The 19,831-nt window shown below is 35.9% G+C and overlaps 1 protein-coding gene across 1 annotated transcript in view; it reads right to left on the bottom strand.

Moving 5' to 3' along the window:
- Positions 1-515: 515 nt before the first annotated feature.
- rassf3 (Ras association domain family member 3) overlaps positions 516-19,831 on the bottom strand; it is a 68,874-nt gene continuing 49,558 nt past the window's right edge. The window contains exons 3-7 of the mRNA XM_074698462.1: positions 8,912-9,019; positions 6,678-6,833; positions 4,563-4,650; positions 3,404-3,519; positions 516-1,389 (exon numbers count right to left, since the gene is read on the bottom strand). Of these exons, the coding sequence (XP_074554563.1) occupies positions 1,240-1,389; positions 3,404-3,519; positions 4,563-4,650; positions 6,678-6,833; positions 8,912-9,019 (618 nt within the window). The 3' untranslated portion in view covers positions 516-1,239. The remainder of the gene's footprint in view (positions 1,390-3,403; positions 3,520-4,562; positions 4,651-6,677; positions 6,834-8,911; positions 9,020-19,831) is intronic.

The following is a 19,831-nucleotide window of genomic DNA, read 5'->3' on the forward strand; positions in this document are numbered from 1 at the left end:
AGAAAAAAAAGTCTTAAAGAATGACAAAAAAAAACATGAGGTGGTATAACATGAAAAAACAAATAATAATCGCAAGGTGGAAAAAAAAGACAATTTAAGTTTTGGAAATTATTTTCAATAAAGCTAACGATTGTTAATAAATAAATAAAAAAATAATGACAAGTTTCTTTTTTGTTAAATTTTCAAAAAGGAAGAATTTTTCTAGGATAAAAGAGTGAAAAAAGAAATTTTTATCCAATTTTTTTCAGTTTTGCTCATATTCAATTTTTGCTTTTCAAAAAAAAAAAAGTTATGTTTGAACTAAAACATTATCTACTTTAGGAAAAACAAGATATCGGAGTTTGTTTTACCAACATCAACAAAAAAATAAAAAAATAATAATTTTCAGCATTAATTCGTTTTTTATTATAATTAATAATAAATTTTCAGGAATTATTAGCATTTAAAAAAAATTAGAAAATCACATAATTTTTTGAACAAGTCAGAATAAGTAACTAAAAATTTAATATTGCATTATTAAAAACAATTTAGTTGTTTGCCATAATTATCGTAAATGAACAGAAAAGGTGTTAAAAATAATCTGCACCCTTGGGACTCCATACTTTCACTCTACCCTTTAACATCTTTCTATTTTTCTAAATATTTCCCAACTCTGAGTCGAAAGATGTCAAACACTATCACATCATTGTAGACTTAGATCGTTTGTGTCCATCGCTCGTGTATTTACCTCTACTATCCGTCAACAGCCAGAAAAAAACTAACATAAGACTTTTTGTTTTAAAGAGAAAAAAAAGCTTCACCCATATAAATTAAGAAAAGAAATATTTACAGACTTTAAAACAAACATATTAAATAAAACTCAACATATGGCCGTGAGTCTTTCACAAGTTTAAAGGGGAGAAGGAAACTGCGTAGTTTGGGTGAGAGCAGAACAGAAGAAGAAGAAGAAGAAGAAGAGGAGACGCTGAAGGGTTATGGCACAAGTGAATCTTTGGTGTGAGCAGGCAGACTGCAGGTGTGAAGTCTTTAACCCAGGAGGCGACAAAAATCCAGCAGCGTCCACAGCTCCTCAGTTTATCTTCAGTCCTCGTCATCTTTAAATCATCCCTCCTTCTGTCTGATCCATCCTTTCTTCCAGGCTTTGAATCCTCAGTCACACAGGTTTCCTTCTCTTAGGATATAAAATGCCTCCTCCATCCCTCCAGGGGGCAGTAGTCCAGTTTCACAGAGGTAAATCCTCTAAGAAGGCCCTCTGATCTCTCTCAGCGCCTGCTGCAGTCTCTGGCGGTACGCGTCGTAGCGGCGAATCACCGCCTCTCTCTGCTCGTCTTCTTCTTTGTCGAGGATCCTCAGGAAGTTACGCAGCTCTGGGATGGAGAACGCGTCCCACTGAGGAGAAGAGCAGGAAATCAAACGTTATTTATCGTGCTAATTTAATTTTAGCTTTAGAGGTAAAGCAGGTTAGGAGGTAAGACGATGTTAGGAATAAAAACAAAGGATAGAAAAACAAAAGAAGATAAAAAAGAATGAAGAAAACCTGAAGGGATAAAAGGAGAGGTCAAGATGTACGGAAGTCCACCACTGCCATTAGAATATAAAAAAATAAATACGTTTAGTCTGTTTAAAAAAAAATCCTGGTAATTTTTCTGAAAACATTGTTATGAGTCACTTTTACCCACAATATCAAAGTTTCATAATTAGGGCCTGTGTCCATTGACAACAATTTTTGCACTTTTAGTGTCAATGAGTTACTTGAGTTATGACAAAAGAGGAAGAGAAAGGTTATAAAGCGTAAGAGCAAGAAAGCAAACGCTATTTATCGTGCTATTTAATTTTAGCTTTAGCTTTAGAGGAAAAGCAGGTTAGGGGGTAAGACGATGTTAGAAATTAAAATAAAGGATAGAAAAACAAAAGGAGATAAAAAGAATGAAAAAATCTGAAGGAGTGTAGGTTAAGGCAAGGAGGGGTCAAGATGTACGGAAGCCCATCACTGCCATAAAAATAGAAAAATAAATATGTTAAGTCTGTTATAAAATATCTTCATGGTAATTTTTCTGAAAACATGGTTATGAGCCACTTTTACTCCCAGTGTTAAAGTTTCGTAATTAGGGCCTGTGTCCATTGACAACTTTTTTTGCACTTTCAGTTCCCATGAGCTAATAGAGTTATGACAAAAGGAGATCACAAAGGATATAAAACTTTTCCCAAAGTGAAAAAGAAACTTGTCCTGGTGTCTAATCTGAAAGTCATTAAATCAGTAACACAAGTTACAGCTAGTTACATCTAGCTACATCTAGCTACAGCTAGCCAACTTTACTCAAGGTAACAAAAAATGCAAACAGCAGCAATTCCACAACAAAATTGGTTACAATGTGACCAGTTACAGGGCTCGAAAAATATGCTATTCTCACGATTTAATTATGTTACGATGTTTGGATTATGGATTTGATTTGAATTGAGATTTTTTTGACATTTTTCAATTTCTATTTTTTTATCTATTAGTTTTTTCGATTTTTCTTTCGCTTTTTTAACACCAGACCATGTGAAAAAAGTTAAATGATGATGATAATGTCTACAGACTACATCAGGAGCCATATTTTCCCATCAAGTACCTGTCACGTGAGTCAGAAAGAAACATTTCGCCCTCTGCTGGAGAAAAGTGGTAACTTTCTTCCAATCCAGTTTATAAACAAAGACTGAAATGAAGAATTTGAAAAAAAAATCAATCCTGATTTTCATATTGTCAAACAAAAAATCTTGATACATCAATTTTCAATTTTTCACACTCAAAGCGTTAGCGCTAAACACTAAAACATTGAAATGAGCTGGTTTCTCTTTTTAAAAAAAAATAAAACACAACCTTCCCAAAAAAAAGGTACAGTGGAAACAGGCCCTTGGACAAATTTTGAATTTTCGTTTTTAAGTTCAACTTTATTTTTTGATCTCCAAATCTTTAAAAAAAAGTTGTAATGCCTTCTTTTTCTTTTTCTTTCTTTTCACCCAAATTTGCCTTTTTTTTCAGTCTTCACAAACTAAAATTCTGATTGGCAAGAAGAATGATGACATCATCTCGATATTGAAGTAGGGCTCACAAATAAAAAAAAAAATTTGCTAATGAGAAAAAGTTCCTCCTCATACGTTCGACTTTGTGTCTCCAAATTAAGTTTTTGATGTTAAATTTTTACTTTGAGCAAAAGATTTTAAAATTTAAAGGATCATTTTTAAGATTTGACTTGGTAAGTTGTTTTCTTTTTTTATCTGCTTCTTCAGTTTTTTTTCCAGTAGAGATGAGTTTCCATGGAAACAGAAAAACTTTTCTAAGAGAAAATTGAGGATGAAAAGAAACAAGAGGAGCTAGAGGTGGAAAAGGACGAAGAAACTCAGAGACAGAGGTGAACGTTACCATGACTTCTCCCGTCTGTTGTTCCCTCAGCACGAAGCTGAGCGTGTCCGTGTCCGGCCCCGCCACCAGGCGCAGAAACAGCGGCTGCTCGCCATCCGCCAGCTTGCACACGTACACTGCAGAAAAACACATGGGTTAATTTAGTCATCAGGCCACAGACGGTCTGTGCAGGCACCGCTGTGGTTGTGTTGTGTTGTGTGTGTGTGTGTGTGTGTGTGTGTGTGTGTGTGTGAGTGTGTGTGTACATATAAACAAAGCTGGCAGAGGATGAGAGGACGGGCGCGGCGCATTAAAGATAGAGATCCTCGCCGTTAGTCTGAACTCACTGTGAACTGCTGCACGCCATGTCGATCTAAACGTCTGGATTTCTAAATGTTGAACTGCTCCTTTAAGAGGCTGAAGCCACCACGTTGGACTCAAACAGGTTTTAGAGCAAACAGTTTATTTTTAGCGTTTCTTTTCTTCTCTTACAGACGATAAACTTCAACAGGAGTCTTTTTGTTTCTGGATCTGTATGTTTACACGCCAGGATCCATCGTCTCGTTTTAACGACTCGAATAAAAGCTTAAAGCAACGATTGAAGTTTAAACACACATGAGCTCATGTATTATGTCTAGACTGTCTTTTAATAGCCGGCTGAGACTCTGCATCGCTCCGTTAATGAAACCGGGAGACGAGCAGTAGCACGCAATCTGCCGATGTAAAAGTTTAAAGAAGTTATAAAAACAAGTTGCACAATTTCAATAACTTCCAAACCGACTTCAAGGCGTCTTTTTTACGGGATAAAGCCGTAAACTTCTTCTTCTCTCCTTTACTGGAGGCGCTGAAAGGATCCAGAGTTAATATCTGATACCCCACCAAGCTGCAGCAGCTGCTCATTCTGAGTGTGTGTGTGTGTGTGTGTGTGTGTGTTGCAGGGTATTCCTGGGGAGCTGTTGATGTCGGGGAGAGTCCTGCGGCATCTAACAAGGGCGAGGCATTCAGATACACACACACACACACACACCCTTCACACACACAAATACACACACGCGAGTCGCCACTGAAGCGTCTGACTCCCAGCTTGGCATGAGTGGCATGAAACGCTGTCTCCAGCTTTCTCTCACACACACACACTGACACACACACACTGACACACACTCGGCGGGCGCAGCCTCACCCTGCTCCTCCCTGCGGTAGCGTTTGTAGAGAGCGTATTTCGCCGGGTTGTCTGCGACTGTGAACTTGTTGAGCAGAGCGACGATCACCTGGAATCAAACACAGAAAGAAAACAGTCAAATATTTTTACTTCCTGTTCCTGAAATCAGACGTTTAAACCCAAACGCAACAACCAGCTTAAGGCGAGAGAATCAGGAATCATACCGACCCGCTGAAACTCATATTTCGCTTTTCAACAAAACAACATCCATCCTTTAAAAGTAATAAAATCTCCTGATAAGTAAATTTCCTCCATGAATGTGTGTTTTTGTCCGTATCTAAACATCTTTCAGACTGTTGCTGCGATTTGTTTCTTGTTGTGTTGATTCTGGCGCCCCCTCTGGATGACATTGGTAGTGTTTCCGAGCCGAAGACGACTTTTCGTTTATCAAGACGACTTTGGTTTAGTATCACCCAGTTGGGCTGCTTTTACCCTTTTTTACTTTTACGATTTTTGGGTGCAGATTCAATTTAAATTCTTCAATATTTCAGATTTTGCGATTTTTTTGTTTGCTTTTTTGACACCACACCACGTGAAAATGCTGTCAGTTTTAAGGATTTATTCAGAGGGATCTGGCATCTCAAGTTTTTTCCTATGCACTGCGACTCTTATCTTAAAATCCGTTTTAAAATCTCTTTAATTTTTTTTTTATATTTTATTTTAATCCTATTTCATTTAACTGTATCTTTTTCATTTTAATCTGCCTTTTTAATTGAATTATAATTGTTTTCCTTTGATTTTTTCTGTCTGTAAAACACTTTGAATTGCCTTGCTGAAATGTGATATATGTATAAACTTGCCTTGCCTTATAAACAAAGACTAAAAAAATAATAATTTTGGAACAAATAAAATCTCAAATGAAAATCGTTCAATAAAAATTGATTACAGATCCACAAGGTTTAAAAGTTTATGATTGAACAGTAATTTGTGTGTATTCTGAAGCTTTGCTTTAACCAAACTTTTACCCAAAACGTTACCAATCTTCTCCTACAGTAGGGTATACAAGTCATTATATAACACTAGTATTGATGTTGGTATCAGTATTGGTTAATACCATAGACTGTAAAATAAATGGACGTCATCTCACTCAGCCTGAAGTGAGGTCGCCACATAAACTGCTCCCCCTGGTGGTTGGCTGCAGTATAACACAAAAAATCCATCTCCCCAGTCATTCCAGATGGGCTGTGGTCAAAGTTTAAAAAATAAATACACCTGGTAGAAATGTTTCTCACGTCTGATTGTTGTGGTGATTTGAAGATATCATTTGGCTGTCTTGTATCCAAGTCCTCTTTTTTCTGAAAAGTTTATTTTCATTAGTTATAAGAGGTTAAAAACAAGGTTTGACGTAACGTTTAACGATGATTGACAGCTGCTGTTCTTGTGTATTTTTTTCAGGGATTGTAAAATATGTCGGAGGTAGAGTCAAGAAGTGATTAGACTCTCGAAAGAAAAAATATTACTATTTTTGTCACCCATAAACTTTTGACTCTGCCCCCCCCCCCCCCCCCCCCCCCCCCTGGTGGATGTATTGGGTAACTGCAACACCAATGTAAAGGAGGCATGGAGGTATGTGAGCAGTGACAGAAGGGAGGAGAAATGAGCCTTTAAAGTTAGTTTACTGAAGTATTTTTGCTATGTGACCTCATCCTAACTGTTTATTCGCAGATTCAAAACGACGATTTTACCACAACAACCTCAATCTGGGATCAAAAAAGTTATTCACTTTGAATATTTATTTGCAAAGACGCAACAATTTCTGATTTCAAGAACTAACTGACTCATATTTTATTTTTAAAAACCCTGTTCCCTTCCTGTTTGAAGGTTTAACAGAGTGTTTGCTCCTTCGTTTGAAGATCTGTTAAAGTTTTCTGAAACACACCTGGTGCAGCGTCTCTTTAACTCAATCAGCAAACTCAGAAAACTCATCAAGTTCCCCCCAAAACCTTCATCATCTGTTCGTCTGCTGGTCTATGACTTCAACCCGTATGTCATCAGATCCTAATTAAGCTGTGTGTGTGAGTGTGTGTGTGTGTGAGTGTGTGTGAGTGTGTGTGAGTGTGTGTGTGTGTTAGCCACCTGTCTGACTGTGTTACTGGAGCTGATGTGGAGGGTGTTGATGACTCCTCTGGGCAGATAGAAAGCCTCCTCCCCTCTCTGACCTCCTCGTACGGTCACAGGCCTCCGTAAATCCATCTGGACTTTGATGAAACCGGTGTACACCCCAGATGGGTTCTGAAAGACACAAACAGAGGATTGATGTTTGTTACACCGTTTCTCATGAGATTCCTCTGTTACTGCAAAAAGACTTCAGGTGTAGACTTTTTTAAAAACAGTCCAGGTTTTAATCGTACAGCACACGTAAGATAAGAGCTACATGATCTCTGCAGAAGACACCAGTTCACCCAGTTAGCCCAGTTTGTCCCAGTGCGGACAGATGGCCACAGACGGAGGGAGAGCATCCTAATCTCATTACTGCGTGTGGATCCTGCAGGAGCGTGTGTGCAGGCGGATGTGTGAGAAACGAGATCTGGATAAGCTGAAGGACAAAGAGAAACCTGCGGCGTCACGGAAGAAGAGGAAAAGTCTCTACAGAAGGAAAGAGTTAAGTTTTTACAAAGAGTTTAATTCTCTACTTGATTTAGCCGCTTGTTTACAAGGGTTGGAAAATAACACGTTGCATTGGCGAACCAGCATGTTCTGTTGACATATGACTAAATAAAGATTCATTTTTCCGGAAAATGAAAAATTTAGCGAGTACAAAAGTTTTCAACCTGTGGCTCTTTGATTCCTTTGCAGTGGCTCCTTGTAGCTTTAAAAAAATATCATTGAAATAAAGTTTTTATTATTTTTCTTACAGAGGGTATTGATGATTAAAGACACTGACACTAATTAAAATCATGCGTTAATTTTTTTTCACTCAATATACATCACCTCTTGACAAAAGCTCTAAAACTTTTGAGGTTTTTGCAATTTTTTGAATTTTAAGTTTTAATTTTTTTTTTTGCAAATGAATTGAATATAAATATTAATTAATAATTAATTGTTTTAATTTCTGCAATTTTTTTAATTCAAATTATTTAAATGCCTTGTGTTGAAAAAATTGCATATTTCTGAAACCCTTAAAATTTTGAAAAAAAATAGCCAATTTTTTAAATTAATTAATTAATTTTTTTTATCATGACATTTTGGTAATTTTTTAAAATTCATAAATTTTGGAATTTTGGAAATTTTTGCACATTTTATTATTTTCTTTTTTTGAAAAAAAATTGAAAACTTTTGAATTTTCTTAATGTTTTTTTTTTTTTTAAGTTTTGCACCTTTTGGAAATTTATTAAATGTTGCATATTTTGCATTTTTTTTTACAAATATTAGCAAATATATTGAAAATGAAAAAGTAAGACATCAGATGAACAATTATATAAACACAAAAACTTCTCGTTATGATAGCACCTTTTGTAGTATTGTTGCATTTCCGCTCTTTTCAGTGTTTATGTGGAAATCACAAGGCTAACAACTTGATGATGTCAAAAGTTTAACAACCTTTACTGTTAACGCAACTCTGTTTTTGAATAGTTTAGTGTTAATGTAGTTTGGTGACTTAATGTCAAAGTGGATGTTGTCATCATTTTGCTGCAAAACAAATCTACCTACTAGTACAAATAAAGTAACCTAACCTCTACCTGCTGGTTTTTGAAATATCTGGGACTGCACCAGTATACGCATAAATTTGCACAATGATTTATTCTTTAAAGTGACAGGATAAAACCCTTTCAGTTATCAGAGATCTGCTTCTCTAAGACGACAGACCAGACCTTCTAACCTTCACCTAAAATACTTAATTCTGTCTGGATTTAACGTGGAATCAGTCCCTCCTGGACCGAACACAAATTCAGACACGTGTCAGGCTGCCAAGGAAAACAGTGTGGGGGAGAACAATAGCAGGAATAACATCACATCGCTGTGATGTGACTGTTGAGGAATGCTGGGAGCCGGAGATGAGAGGCGGCGAGTGTATCGAAACACCAGCTTTCCTCAGAGGTTTACACATGTTGAGACTTCACAGGTGGAGAATCTGAATTATCCTTTAATCCGACCTTTAAAGAGCGAGTATCTGACGTTAGAACGTAACAAACATGAGGAACACAAAGAGACGGAACTGAGTGTATCAAAGAACGGAACCCAGCAGAATCCAAAGCTTCTGATTGGTCGAAACTGAGTCTGTATGATATATGGAGGTGGTTTCTGTGATGTCACCCATTTGTTTCTGATACAGAGTTTTTTAGCCTGTCTAGGAGGAGTTTTCCACTCACGAGCGTCATCTTCAGGTGGTCTCTGGTCACCGAGTTGTAGAGCTCGATCCTCTGCCTGATCTCCTCCCGGCTGAACTCGGTCCGCAGCTCCCGCTCCTTCTCCACATCCTGTCAAACACAGAGGACGAGAAGGAAACAAGATAAATCACAGGTCAGGTCAACGTCATTTCAACAAAACAGACTCCAACCTGCTTTAAACATGGCGTTCACACGTATGGACGAACTGTGTGTGAGCTGGAGTCGGCAGCTGTTCAGTGTTTCTGTAAAAATAACCTCAGAGATAGGAAGACTGGAGGGTATGGACGCTCGAAACGAAGGTCAGCTGATAGGGAAAGTTCCAGATAAAGATAACAGCTTCATGCATGTACACACATGTACAAATAAACACACACACAGCACGTCAATAAATCAGAGCACAGCAGAAGTGTGATAACTTCTGACGCTAAACATTTCACTTCATCTTCTCTGTTTTAGTTTGGATTTCTGTTTAAGAAATGCCCATAAATCTTTAATCAGCTTCCCGTGACAAACACAAATATGTTACATAACTGGTTGTAAAAAGCCCATTCACCAACCTCAAACCTAATTACAACGTTCAGGCTGCAAATAAAGTTTGGTTTTCAGGGAAAACAGGAGGCTCTGCACCAAATTAGATTCGTAAAAAAGTAATTTCTTGTCCTGAAACATGAGTAACAGTGATTGAATAGCCTAAAAATGACGTTCGACAAAATTAAAAAACGTCTGAGAGGAAGACAACCCAAGATCCAATCTTTGAATGATGACATCTACATCTACTATATTAGGAGCCATATTTTCCCATAAAAATCACATCATATGTGAGTCAGTTTTCAAGATTTTTTCTGAGGATCTGACATCTCAACTTTTTCCAACCCAACTTATAAACAAAGACTGAAATAAAGAAGTTAACTTTGAAAAAAAAAATCCACTTTTGAAAAACAAAAAACAAAAAACAGATACTATGATACAAGTTTTTTTCTCCTGCCCCTTTAGCGTGAGGATAATAAATTTGATATCCAATCCAATCCAATCCAATCTAACTTTATTTGTTAAGCACTTAAAAAAATATATAGTTGAAACAAAGTGCTGTACAGGATAATAAATAAAACGCGAGGTAAAAGAATAGACATAAAACATGAGTAAAATGAATTTTCAAAGACAAGGAACAATCAAAAGACATAAAACAAATTAAAAATGAATAAAAAACGCAGAAGAAGCAATCAGAATAAAATAAAATAAAAAAATAATACAATCGCCAGCTACTGTGCATCAACTGTGCATTGATATCTTAAGAAAATAAAGTCGTAATGTTACAAGAATAAAATTTTAATGTTATTTTAATGTCATATTGATAAAAGATTAATGCTGTAATGTTAGGAGGAAAGTGTCACAATGTTACAAAAATGAAGTCGATTTGCTGTGAGGGTGTATTTAGGTGTGTTTGTTTGTATGGAAGTATGCACGAATGTTTGAATGTATAAATGCGTGCATTTGTGTATATATCAACATATATGTGATTAACTGTGTTAATTAGTATTTTGCTTCCTTAATTTTCATTTATATATTACGCTGTGTAAACAAATAGCTAGAACTGTGGAGCTCTACTTTATTGCACATTTGAAATGAATAAATAATAATAAAAAAGAATTATGTCGTAAAGTTATGAGATTTCTGTCATAATGTCACAACAAAGTCATCAACTTCTTATTCCTAGAATTTACATCTTTATTCTTTAAACCTTATGACTAAAACCCCTTTACAATATGACTTTAATCACCTCACAGTGTGATAACTAGAGGTGTGAAAAAAATATTGATATAACATGTTACTTTGATCTCCATAACAATATAGATATTTTCAAACTCTGAGTATCAATATTTTTTATGGCTGAACTATTTTGTTTTTTTTGGACCAATATTATGATTGCGATTTGGCATGCAGTTTTATTTATTTATTTATTTATCAATTTATTTATCTATCTTTTTTTTTTTTTTTTTTTTTTGGGTGGGTGGGGGGGTATCTTTTGCATTATTTACTAAAACAATTAATAATATCATTCTGTAGTATGAAGGCAAGGCCTACATGTTATGATGAAATGAAATAGACTATAGGTTTGTATACATAAAACTTTTTTCAAATTTTATTTCTATAAATTGCAGACTCTGTGATTTGAAAATTGCACTCTGTTACATTGCAATGTCAGTTCAAATTTAATTATTTGTTCTGCGCTAATATTTTGTAGAATAAAAATTCATATTTTAGCCAAGTTGGAAGATAAAAACGACTTTAGCACTTCCACTACGGTAGATGGCGCCAAAGAGCTACTACCCTGTATCTTGCCAACAGATTGTATAATAAATATCATCTTAAAGTCCATTTAAAGTATTTAATTTCTTGATAATGTGGGTTTTTGTTGTACGTAACAAGTCATTCTGCCATAGACGTCAATGTTTTTTGGTCCTTTTAATTTTGAATAATATTTTGATTTACATCATCTCTATTTTTTCTTGGTTAATTGTGTAAAATATAATATTGTGATATATTGTGATATTACTGTATTGTGACCCAAATATCATGATACGTATCATATCGAGAGTTTTTCGCCAATACTCACCACCAGTGATGGCTTTGGCGCCCCCTGTGGCCAAAGCCATACAACTCATTTAGTAGTTATTTACTGCTCTGTCATTGCGTGTCTCCCCTTTAATCAATCATTAAGTGGTACAGTCCTCGGCTCCATGCGATGTTTACATCTTCAGTCTGTACATTAAGAGTCTGTGTTTGCCAACGCAGCCCCAGACTTTATTCTCTACTTTAGTGTGTGCTTACATGGGCATAGTGCTGCTCTCTTCTACATCTATTAAAAACCACACACACACAAACACACACACACATAGTGCAGAATCCAGAGAGGCTTTGAAGGCACACACACCCTTATATGGAGAACACACACTGCTCGAGGGAAAGACAAGGTGCCAATACGGCGTTCACAAGATGTGCAAACACAAACTGCCGCTGCTGATTTACGGCTGTTAAAAAGAGAAATCAGTTTCAGTGATGACTCTGAATTCTTCACAGTGTTTTCTTCATTATCTCGTTGGTATTTGTGTTTTTAAATTTAATAATCTGTTGATTAGTGTTTCAAAGAGCTCGAGGTTTATTTAGATTATTCACCTTAACTCAGAGGTTACAGAGATACGTACATTTAACAACATGCCACGACAGCTGATACCTGACCTCTCCTTCTACCTGACAGATGTAAACACTGACTCATCAGGATTAAAGGAGGACACATGGGGACAGGGGAGCTCAACAACCTGCTCAATGACTCACAGGAAGAGCATCCAAGATTATTTCTCAAGGACTAAAACCAAAGTAGAGGCTCTTCTCAAACTATCTCAACGGATCAAAGCACACCAAGCTAGCAGCTGGAAGATGGGTTACGTTGAATCAAATGAAAACATTTAAAGCTCCTGTGAAGGGTTTTTGGTTTCTTTTGCAACTCAAATCAGAAATATTTGCAGCAGAAAATGTAAACGAGAGCAATTATCTGTCGTTACTATGTAACAAACAGATGGAACACAAAAAAACGGAACTGAATGTATAAAAGAAAGGAACACCATAGAACGGAAAGCTTCTGATTGGTCAGAACCATAGCTTGTGTCATACATTGTTTCTGTGATGTCACCCATTTGTTTCTGATACAGATTTTTGAAGCATATATATATATATATATATATATATATATATATATATATATATATGCTTCAAAAAATGTTCAACCTCTATGCAGATGATGTTATGGGATATTTAAGGCATAAAGAATTATTAATATTAAAATTAATATTACCAAGGGTTATCAATCTCTGTCATTTAAACAGCTTTAAAATAAAAAATAAAAATCTACAGGACTTTTTAAAGGTCCGAAAATCTAAGGGGCCTTATAAATTCTCATATACATTTTAAAACAATACACCAGATATTAAAATACAAGAATATTAAACCTAAAAATTTCCTTTTTTGTTTTTTTGAGGTGTGACATTATTTTTATTTTAAAAAACTTAAAAAGCAGATTTTTCTTTCCCCATTTTCATTTTTTTAAGCAAATAACATGCCATTTTTGTCTTTTAATATCTTGAAATAAGACATTTTCTGGACTTCATCATCAGGTGAATGTGGCCCATGTTAAGTCTTTTTTTATTTCTTTTTTGCCTGAAAATAAGACAAAATCACTTGCTTCAATTCCACATTTTTTCAGTTTATGGATGAACTAGATTCAACAATAGAGGACCCTTTATTTTAACAAACTGAATATTTCCAAGCTCCTAAGTAGAGATGGGAGTAAAAAATTGTGGCAGAGTATCAATATTTTCTATTCAGTGATTGATGATTTAGTGACTTTTTTTTCCAAATATATTTATTTTATTTTTTTTCAAATTTAAATACTTTATTTTAGTCGTTGTTTATTAGCTGGATTGGAAAAAGTTGAGATGTCAGATCCCTGAATAAATCCTAAAAACTAACTCATGTGATGTGCATTTTGGGAAAATATGGCTCCTGATTTAGTCTGTAAACATCATCATCATTCAACTTTTTCAGCTTGGTCTGGTGTTAGAGAAGCAAACTGAAATAAAGAGATACAGAGCTGTGTAAGATGGGCTGAACACCTCAAAGTGAAACTAAATAAAGGTGTAATATCATCATCCATAGACTCAGAGACTCCTGAGTTTATATCTTTAAATTATTTTCTCTGTGGTTTCGTGACTTCAGCTTTGTCCTCAGGGTGAGAATAGACACACCAATTTTAGCACCTACAGGTCGGACGAGTCAAAGCTCATTACCAGGACGTGACAGGTAAAGAGATTATCTGTCATCTCACCTTCCAGAGAAAGACTGACACAGAGGGGAGGGGGAGGAGGTGAAAGAGAAAGAGAAAAGAAAGATGATAGATGATCCTGCCTCAGGGGAATCCCTCCTCATGTGTCAGTGCGATGTGGTTTTTTCCATGGATTTATGCTCCCAGAGAAAAATAAACCATGTGACCGAGCAGATTAAGAGACTTTTAACCTACATAATCTGTCCTTACATCATTCACTGAGTCGTAAAACCTGGACTCAGCCGTTAACCCAACTCATCCGTGCTTTAAAGGTTATCAACGGGATCCCAACCTTTTTTGTCAAGTACTTACATATGAAGTATTCAGAGAGACTTTTACAATAGATTTCACCATGAAAGAACAAAAAACTTAAGACGTACTGGACTAAAAATGAGGACTAGGGACCCTTAGACCTTTTAAAACTGTACATAAATAGCAGAGGTTTCCGGACTCAGGGTCAGGTCTTCAGTTTCTATTTCAACTTTTTGTTTAAAGTGTCACAAGATTCCCTGGAAGCCGCTGCTCTTCAGCCAAAGCAAACTTTAAAAGTACTGTTTTTATCGTGCACTGCAAAGTGTTTGATGATATGACAAGAAAAGAAGCTTGCAGTCACGATCAGAGTCCCATTTATGGGGATTTCCAAGACAACCAACAAGAAAGACGAGAGAAACAACTTGTCTACTAAAAGTGTTTTTAAAGGAATCCCCTCTGTAGTTTTACACCCAGCACTATCCTCTCTACGGACCCAGAAGGAATCCCCACATCATAACTGGAAGATTGTGACTCAAAGCATCGTTCCTGGGTTTGTTAGTGTTATATCACTCATAGCGGGAGTCCAGTCCCGGTGTGTAACCTCCAGGACGCAGAGGGTTAAGAGGAACTGGGAGGGCGAGTGCGACCAAATTCAAACAAACAGGAGAAGCAGAGCACAGCGGAGCTACAACAATGAGGTCATGGTCCCGTTTAAGAGCACAGCGAATCCTCCCACTGTAGCCTGAAGATCAACACCAGACAGAGAGAGGACAGACAGGAGGAAAGGACAGGAGCTGGGAGTCAAACACGCCTGCCAACCCGTGACCGATAACTCAAATAAAACTGCAAAATGAGAAGTTAAGAAGCTGGGAATATTTACTGTGAGGTTAGCTGGTTATGTGGATGTTGACACTACTGTTCTTTCAAGGAAATATGATATCAAAACAGGCATACTTTTCAGTTTTCAAGCAACTTGAGGATCTGAATTTCTGCAAGTCACATCATCATCTGCATACAGTCGAATCAGAGCCCTAAAACTTATATCAAAACCAGAGACTAACATCATCTGCATAGAGTGAAATCAATTTAAGACTTCAACATTGTCAGCATATAGTCAGACAATGTCCCACCTTTTTCATTTTAAAATTAGAGATAACAGTATCATCTGCATACAGTCGAATTAAAGTATTCTAGGTTATTTCAGAACCAGAATTAACAAAAAACTAGAAATATAAGCAACTTTTTGAAATTCCAAAATTTTTGCAAATTTTTTTGAGATTTTTCTAGAAATTTTTGCAACTTTTTGAAATTCCAAAAATTGGGAAAATTTATTAAATTTCATTTTTTTTATTATTTTGCAAATTTTTCAAAATATTTTCATTAAGAAAAAAACCTACAACATCTTTTTTTAAATCTTTGCATTTAAAAAAAAATGAAAATTTTGCAACGTTTTTAAATTCCAAAATTATTTGCAATAAGAAAAATCTAGAATTTTTTGCAAAATTTTTGAAATTCCCCAAATTTGGCAAAATTATTAAATATACTTTTTTTGTTTTTCTTTTGCAAATTTTTAAAAATATTTCCTTTTTTTTTTTTAAACACAACTTAGACATCATTTTTTTAATCTTTGCAATTTTTTAAATAAAAGTTTTGCAACTCTTTTTAAATTCCAAAATTTTTGCAAATTAAAAAAAAAATCTAGCAATTTTTTCAACTTTTTGAAAAACCAAAAATTTAGCAAATTTATTAGAGTATTTCAGAATCAGGGCAAAGTGATACAGGACTACTGGAAACCCAGAACCAAAACGAAGAGGCTGACTAATCTGTCTGATAGACACAAAAAGAAAAGATGTGAGACAGATGGGTGGTATCTTTCTGTCAGAGTTTCTTTCTCTTGGTTTAAGTTTAGTCTGACTGAGACAGAGACACAGAAAAGGTATTTTTTGTCTTCAACCTTTTATCTCACACCTGCAGCATTCCTGCTTTTGTTTAGCTTTGTCACGCTCATCTGCATCCACCATCTGTAAACAGATGACATCACCCCATGGGTTTGTGTGTGTGTGTGTTAGTGTGTGTGTGTGTGTGTGTGTGTGTGCAGACAAAACATGCTTAGCTTGGCTCAACAGGCCTAAGAGCACTGGACTGTGTGCTTTGTGTGTTGTGGGAGCTACAGGCAGACTAAACACAGCGATGAGGCTGTGCTAACTTTATCTAACCTACATTAAGAAGAGGAGAAGAAAGAGATCTTATTTCAGGGTCTGTGTTTACTTCCTCACGTGACGGTCTTTCCCCCAGCTATGTGGGTCTGAGACGACCAAAGTAAGGTTCTTTATTCTGGTAAAGCACAAAGACTCATTTATTTCATTAGACAATATGTTCTCCAAAAATAAAAAGCTAAAAATATATTTAATTAGCAAAACTCTGACCTTGAGAAGAAAATGGAAAGCTTACAAAACTTTTAACTGATTAGCTTGTTCTCAGCCTAAGAATGATTGGATGATTTGGCGTCATTTTGGGAAAAAGAGGCGCTAGCTACAGGTGTCATTTTGTCGTAGCGTTGGCAAGAAACAACTACAAGCCTGTAAACAATCGCAGCCCGTGAAGATATTAGCATGGTTGCACCTGTAGCGTCAGTTTCTACCAAATTTCTGTACTGCTTCTAGAGCTCATGTTTTGCAATTAATCTTCTTGGGAAAAAAAAATTGGCATCTCCAAAATTGACATAAATTTCAAAAGTTTTTGAAATCTCAAAAAGTTTTTGAAAAAAAAAAAAAAGTTTGTAAAAAGTCGAAAAAGAGTTTGACCTTTTTTTAAAATAAAAAAAAAAATTAAAAAAAAGAAAAAATTAAAAAAAAGAAAAAATCAAGAATTTCAAAAAATCAAAAATTACAAGAAATTGCAAAATTTTAAAATAATTTTGTGATTTCAAAACTTTGCAAAAATGTCAAAAATTTAAATTTAATAAATGTGCAAAAAAGGAAAATTGTGAAACAAAAAATGACAAAAATTAAGAAAAAGTCTAAAATAAAAAAAATATGAGATTTCAAAACCTTTAAAAAATGTCAAAAATTTTAAATTTTATAAATATGCAAAAAAATGAAAAATTTTGAAGGTAAAAAATTACAAAAATTAAGAAAACGTTTGAAATTTTAAAAAATGCAAAAAATAAGTTAAAGTTTAAAATAAGAAAATGCAACAGTTGATTAAATGTTTAAAATTTAAAAAAGTAAAAAATTAAGTAAAATTCAAAATTTAAAAATGAAGAATACATCCAATGCTAGGGCGTCAGGTTTGCAAAACCTAGTGTTGTTGTGCTGGATCTACAAACGTTAACTCATATTTAATCATCTCTCTGAGTTTTGTCCTCCCCTAAGCTAATCTCTCCTCTGAAATCTCCCTGTATCCACGTGTGGATCCTCCTCCACCCTCACCCCCTCCCTCTCTTTGCTACTTCCTGTTGGGTCCAGGGGGGGAAGTGGAGATGGGACACACCTTTCCTCCCAGCATTCCTGCACTAATGGGCAAAAGTATGCACATCTCAGGCTGCATTAATGTGCTGAACGAGTGGAAGTGCTCACACCTTTTCCTCCTTAACATCTGACCCTCGGGTAACAGACAGAAACATGCAAACATCAAGCTACCTGGGTTGCTTCATCTACACATCTAAGGAAAAAAACTCACAAATGGTCTGAAACAAGATAAAGTTTGACTGCAACTAAATTTAAGTTTCTTATTTGAGGTATCCTGTCCCAAAAGTCAACATGAGCCACTGTTATTATAAGATTACCTCATATTTAAAGATGACAGTGGTCAGTTTTTCTTTCTAAGACGAGCAGGGAGGAAGGTGACGCTATCGTCTCTGCAAACAGAGAAGTGAAACCTGCAGACTAAACTTTCAGGACCGCACAGAGACACAGTGATGTGAACAAAGACGGGCAACGGCTACGGGACACATTCGACCACAGGACGTCTGTCTGGATGGAGGGAGGGACCACCCAGAGATCCAGACCTCGACCAACAGCAGCGAAGAGACGGATTAAGACAGAAAAGGGAAGAGGGTACAGACCTCAGAGGAAAGGAGGTTAAGAAGAAATGGGAAGAGAGAGAAATGATGAAATGTGAAGAAGAATGAGGAAGGAGGAAATCAAAAAGAGGCTGGTAAGAGAAGGAGTTTTCAAGAAAATGTGTCACGAAACCAAACAAAATTTGTACATTTTTCCATAAGTAACATAAAGCTGTGTTTTCTGGTATAATCATTGGAATAAAGCAGAAAATTCAGACTGTAAACAACTTTTTTGCCATTGGTTTTTCTGCAGTTCCTGCTCAATAATGCAGAATCTGCAGGTGAGGATCAAAAGTTTTGGTTTCTGTTTGTGTCCTGAGTTTTAAAGTCAGTTGCCGTCTTAGTGAGCTCTGACCAGATTGAAGAAAACAGTGTAAAGAAAAAAAGAGTTGAAAGTCATCTACCAAGCTGCAAAACTCACAACTTAAGACGACTCTTCTAGCGCTAGAAATTCTGCTTTTAAGAGACTTTCTGCTCAAGATTTGCTTTCATCCAAAGACATTTTTAACGAAGCGTAGAAACATTGGGTCCTGACACGGACAGAAAACCCAGACCTGTAAAATCTAGCTTCAAAAACTAGGGATGGGAATTGATAAGATTTTGTCAATACCCATGCTCTTATCGATTCCTGTTGTGAATTTTCTTAGTACAAAAAGTAGCTTTACAGGTTTTCTGTGTCAACAACATTTAAATTGAGTTTATACTGTCAGTGAATAAAATGTAATTGGTCCCTGAGTCTGGATATTTCTGGGCATAATTAAACAGAAACAGGTAAAAATTTCACACAATGTGACGTTGGCGTACTGTGTTGTAATATTTTAATAATTCAAGTAGGCCATCTAGTGTCTCAAAGTGGTTATAGCAATAGTTTAAGTTGTTTGGAACCTCTCCGTCAGCTATGAGCCTTTCATTAGCCTGTTAGCTTTTGACATTTGAAAGTGTTTTTTTACCAAGAGTTGATGTGATATGTTTCTGTGCTGAAAGTTGAAATTCTAGTTATACTGATGTATGCTAACTGCTAGCATATCAATGCAGTTTCCCTTATACGTTAGCATCAAGCTTGTGCTTTTTTGTTATTTTGATAAATATGGTGATTTATACCATTTAGAATGTACTGAATATGAATCTCCTGAGAGAGAGTAACGAATATTTCTTTCCAAAGTCAGTTCTTCAGTAAAACTTCAAGATGAAAATCCAGAATGGGAAACATTAGCTAACTGCTAAGCTAAGATAGCTGCAGCAGACTAGTCGATGTAACGCTGGCGGCTCCGGCACAATGTAAAGAATAGATAAGGGAATCGTTAAGCACAAAGGCTTACGAAAAATTGGAAAATGGGGCGCTAAAACAAATTTGTTGCACAGGAAACAGGGCAAATGCTGTCAGTGGACACAGGCCCTTACTCTTATCAGCTTCTGCGTAACATAGCTTGGTTATAGATGACCAGAAACCTTCAGAAATCAACTCTGATATAATAAAGAGTGAAAGTACCGTCTCATTCACACACTGGAGAAGATAGACCCTCTTGTTGTCTCTTCCTAAACTTCTTGTCCTGTAGCTAACGCAGTTGCTTCGGAGATAAATTCAGCTTTAACAACACAAAACCGTCCAGCCGAGCTGAGTGTCAGCTCTCTCTAAACTGCTTATTTCCTGCTGAGAAATGTTCCCATTAAAATGAGAAATGTCTTTCATTAATACAGATTAACAGCGATC

The sequence above is a fragment of the Halichoeres trimaculatus genome, unplaced genomic scaffold (assembly GCF_033239565.1).
Source record: "Halichoeres trimaculatus isolate MK-OKI-2021-1 unplaced genomic scaffold, fHalTri1.1 fHalTri1_scaffold_21, whole genome shotgun sequence".
In the NCBI taxonomy this organism is placed as follows: domain Eukaryota; kingdom Metazoa; phylum Chordata; class Actinopteri; order Labriformes; family Labridae; genus Halichoeres; species Halichoeres trimaculatus.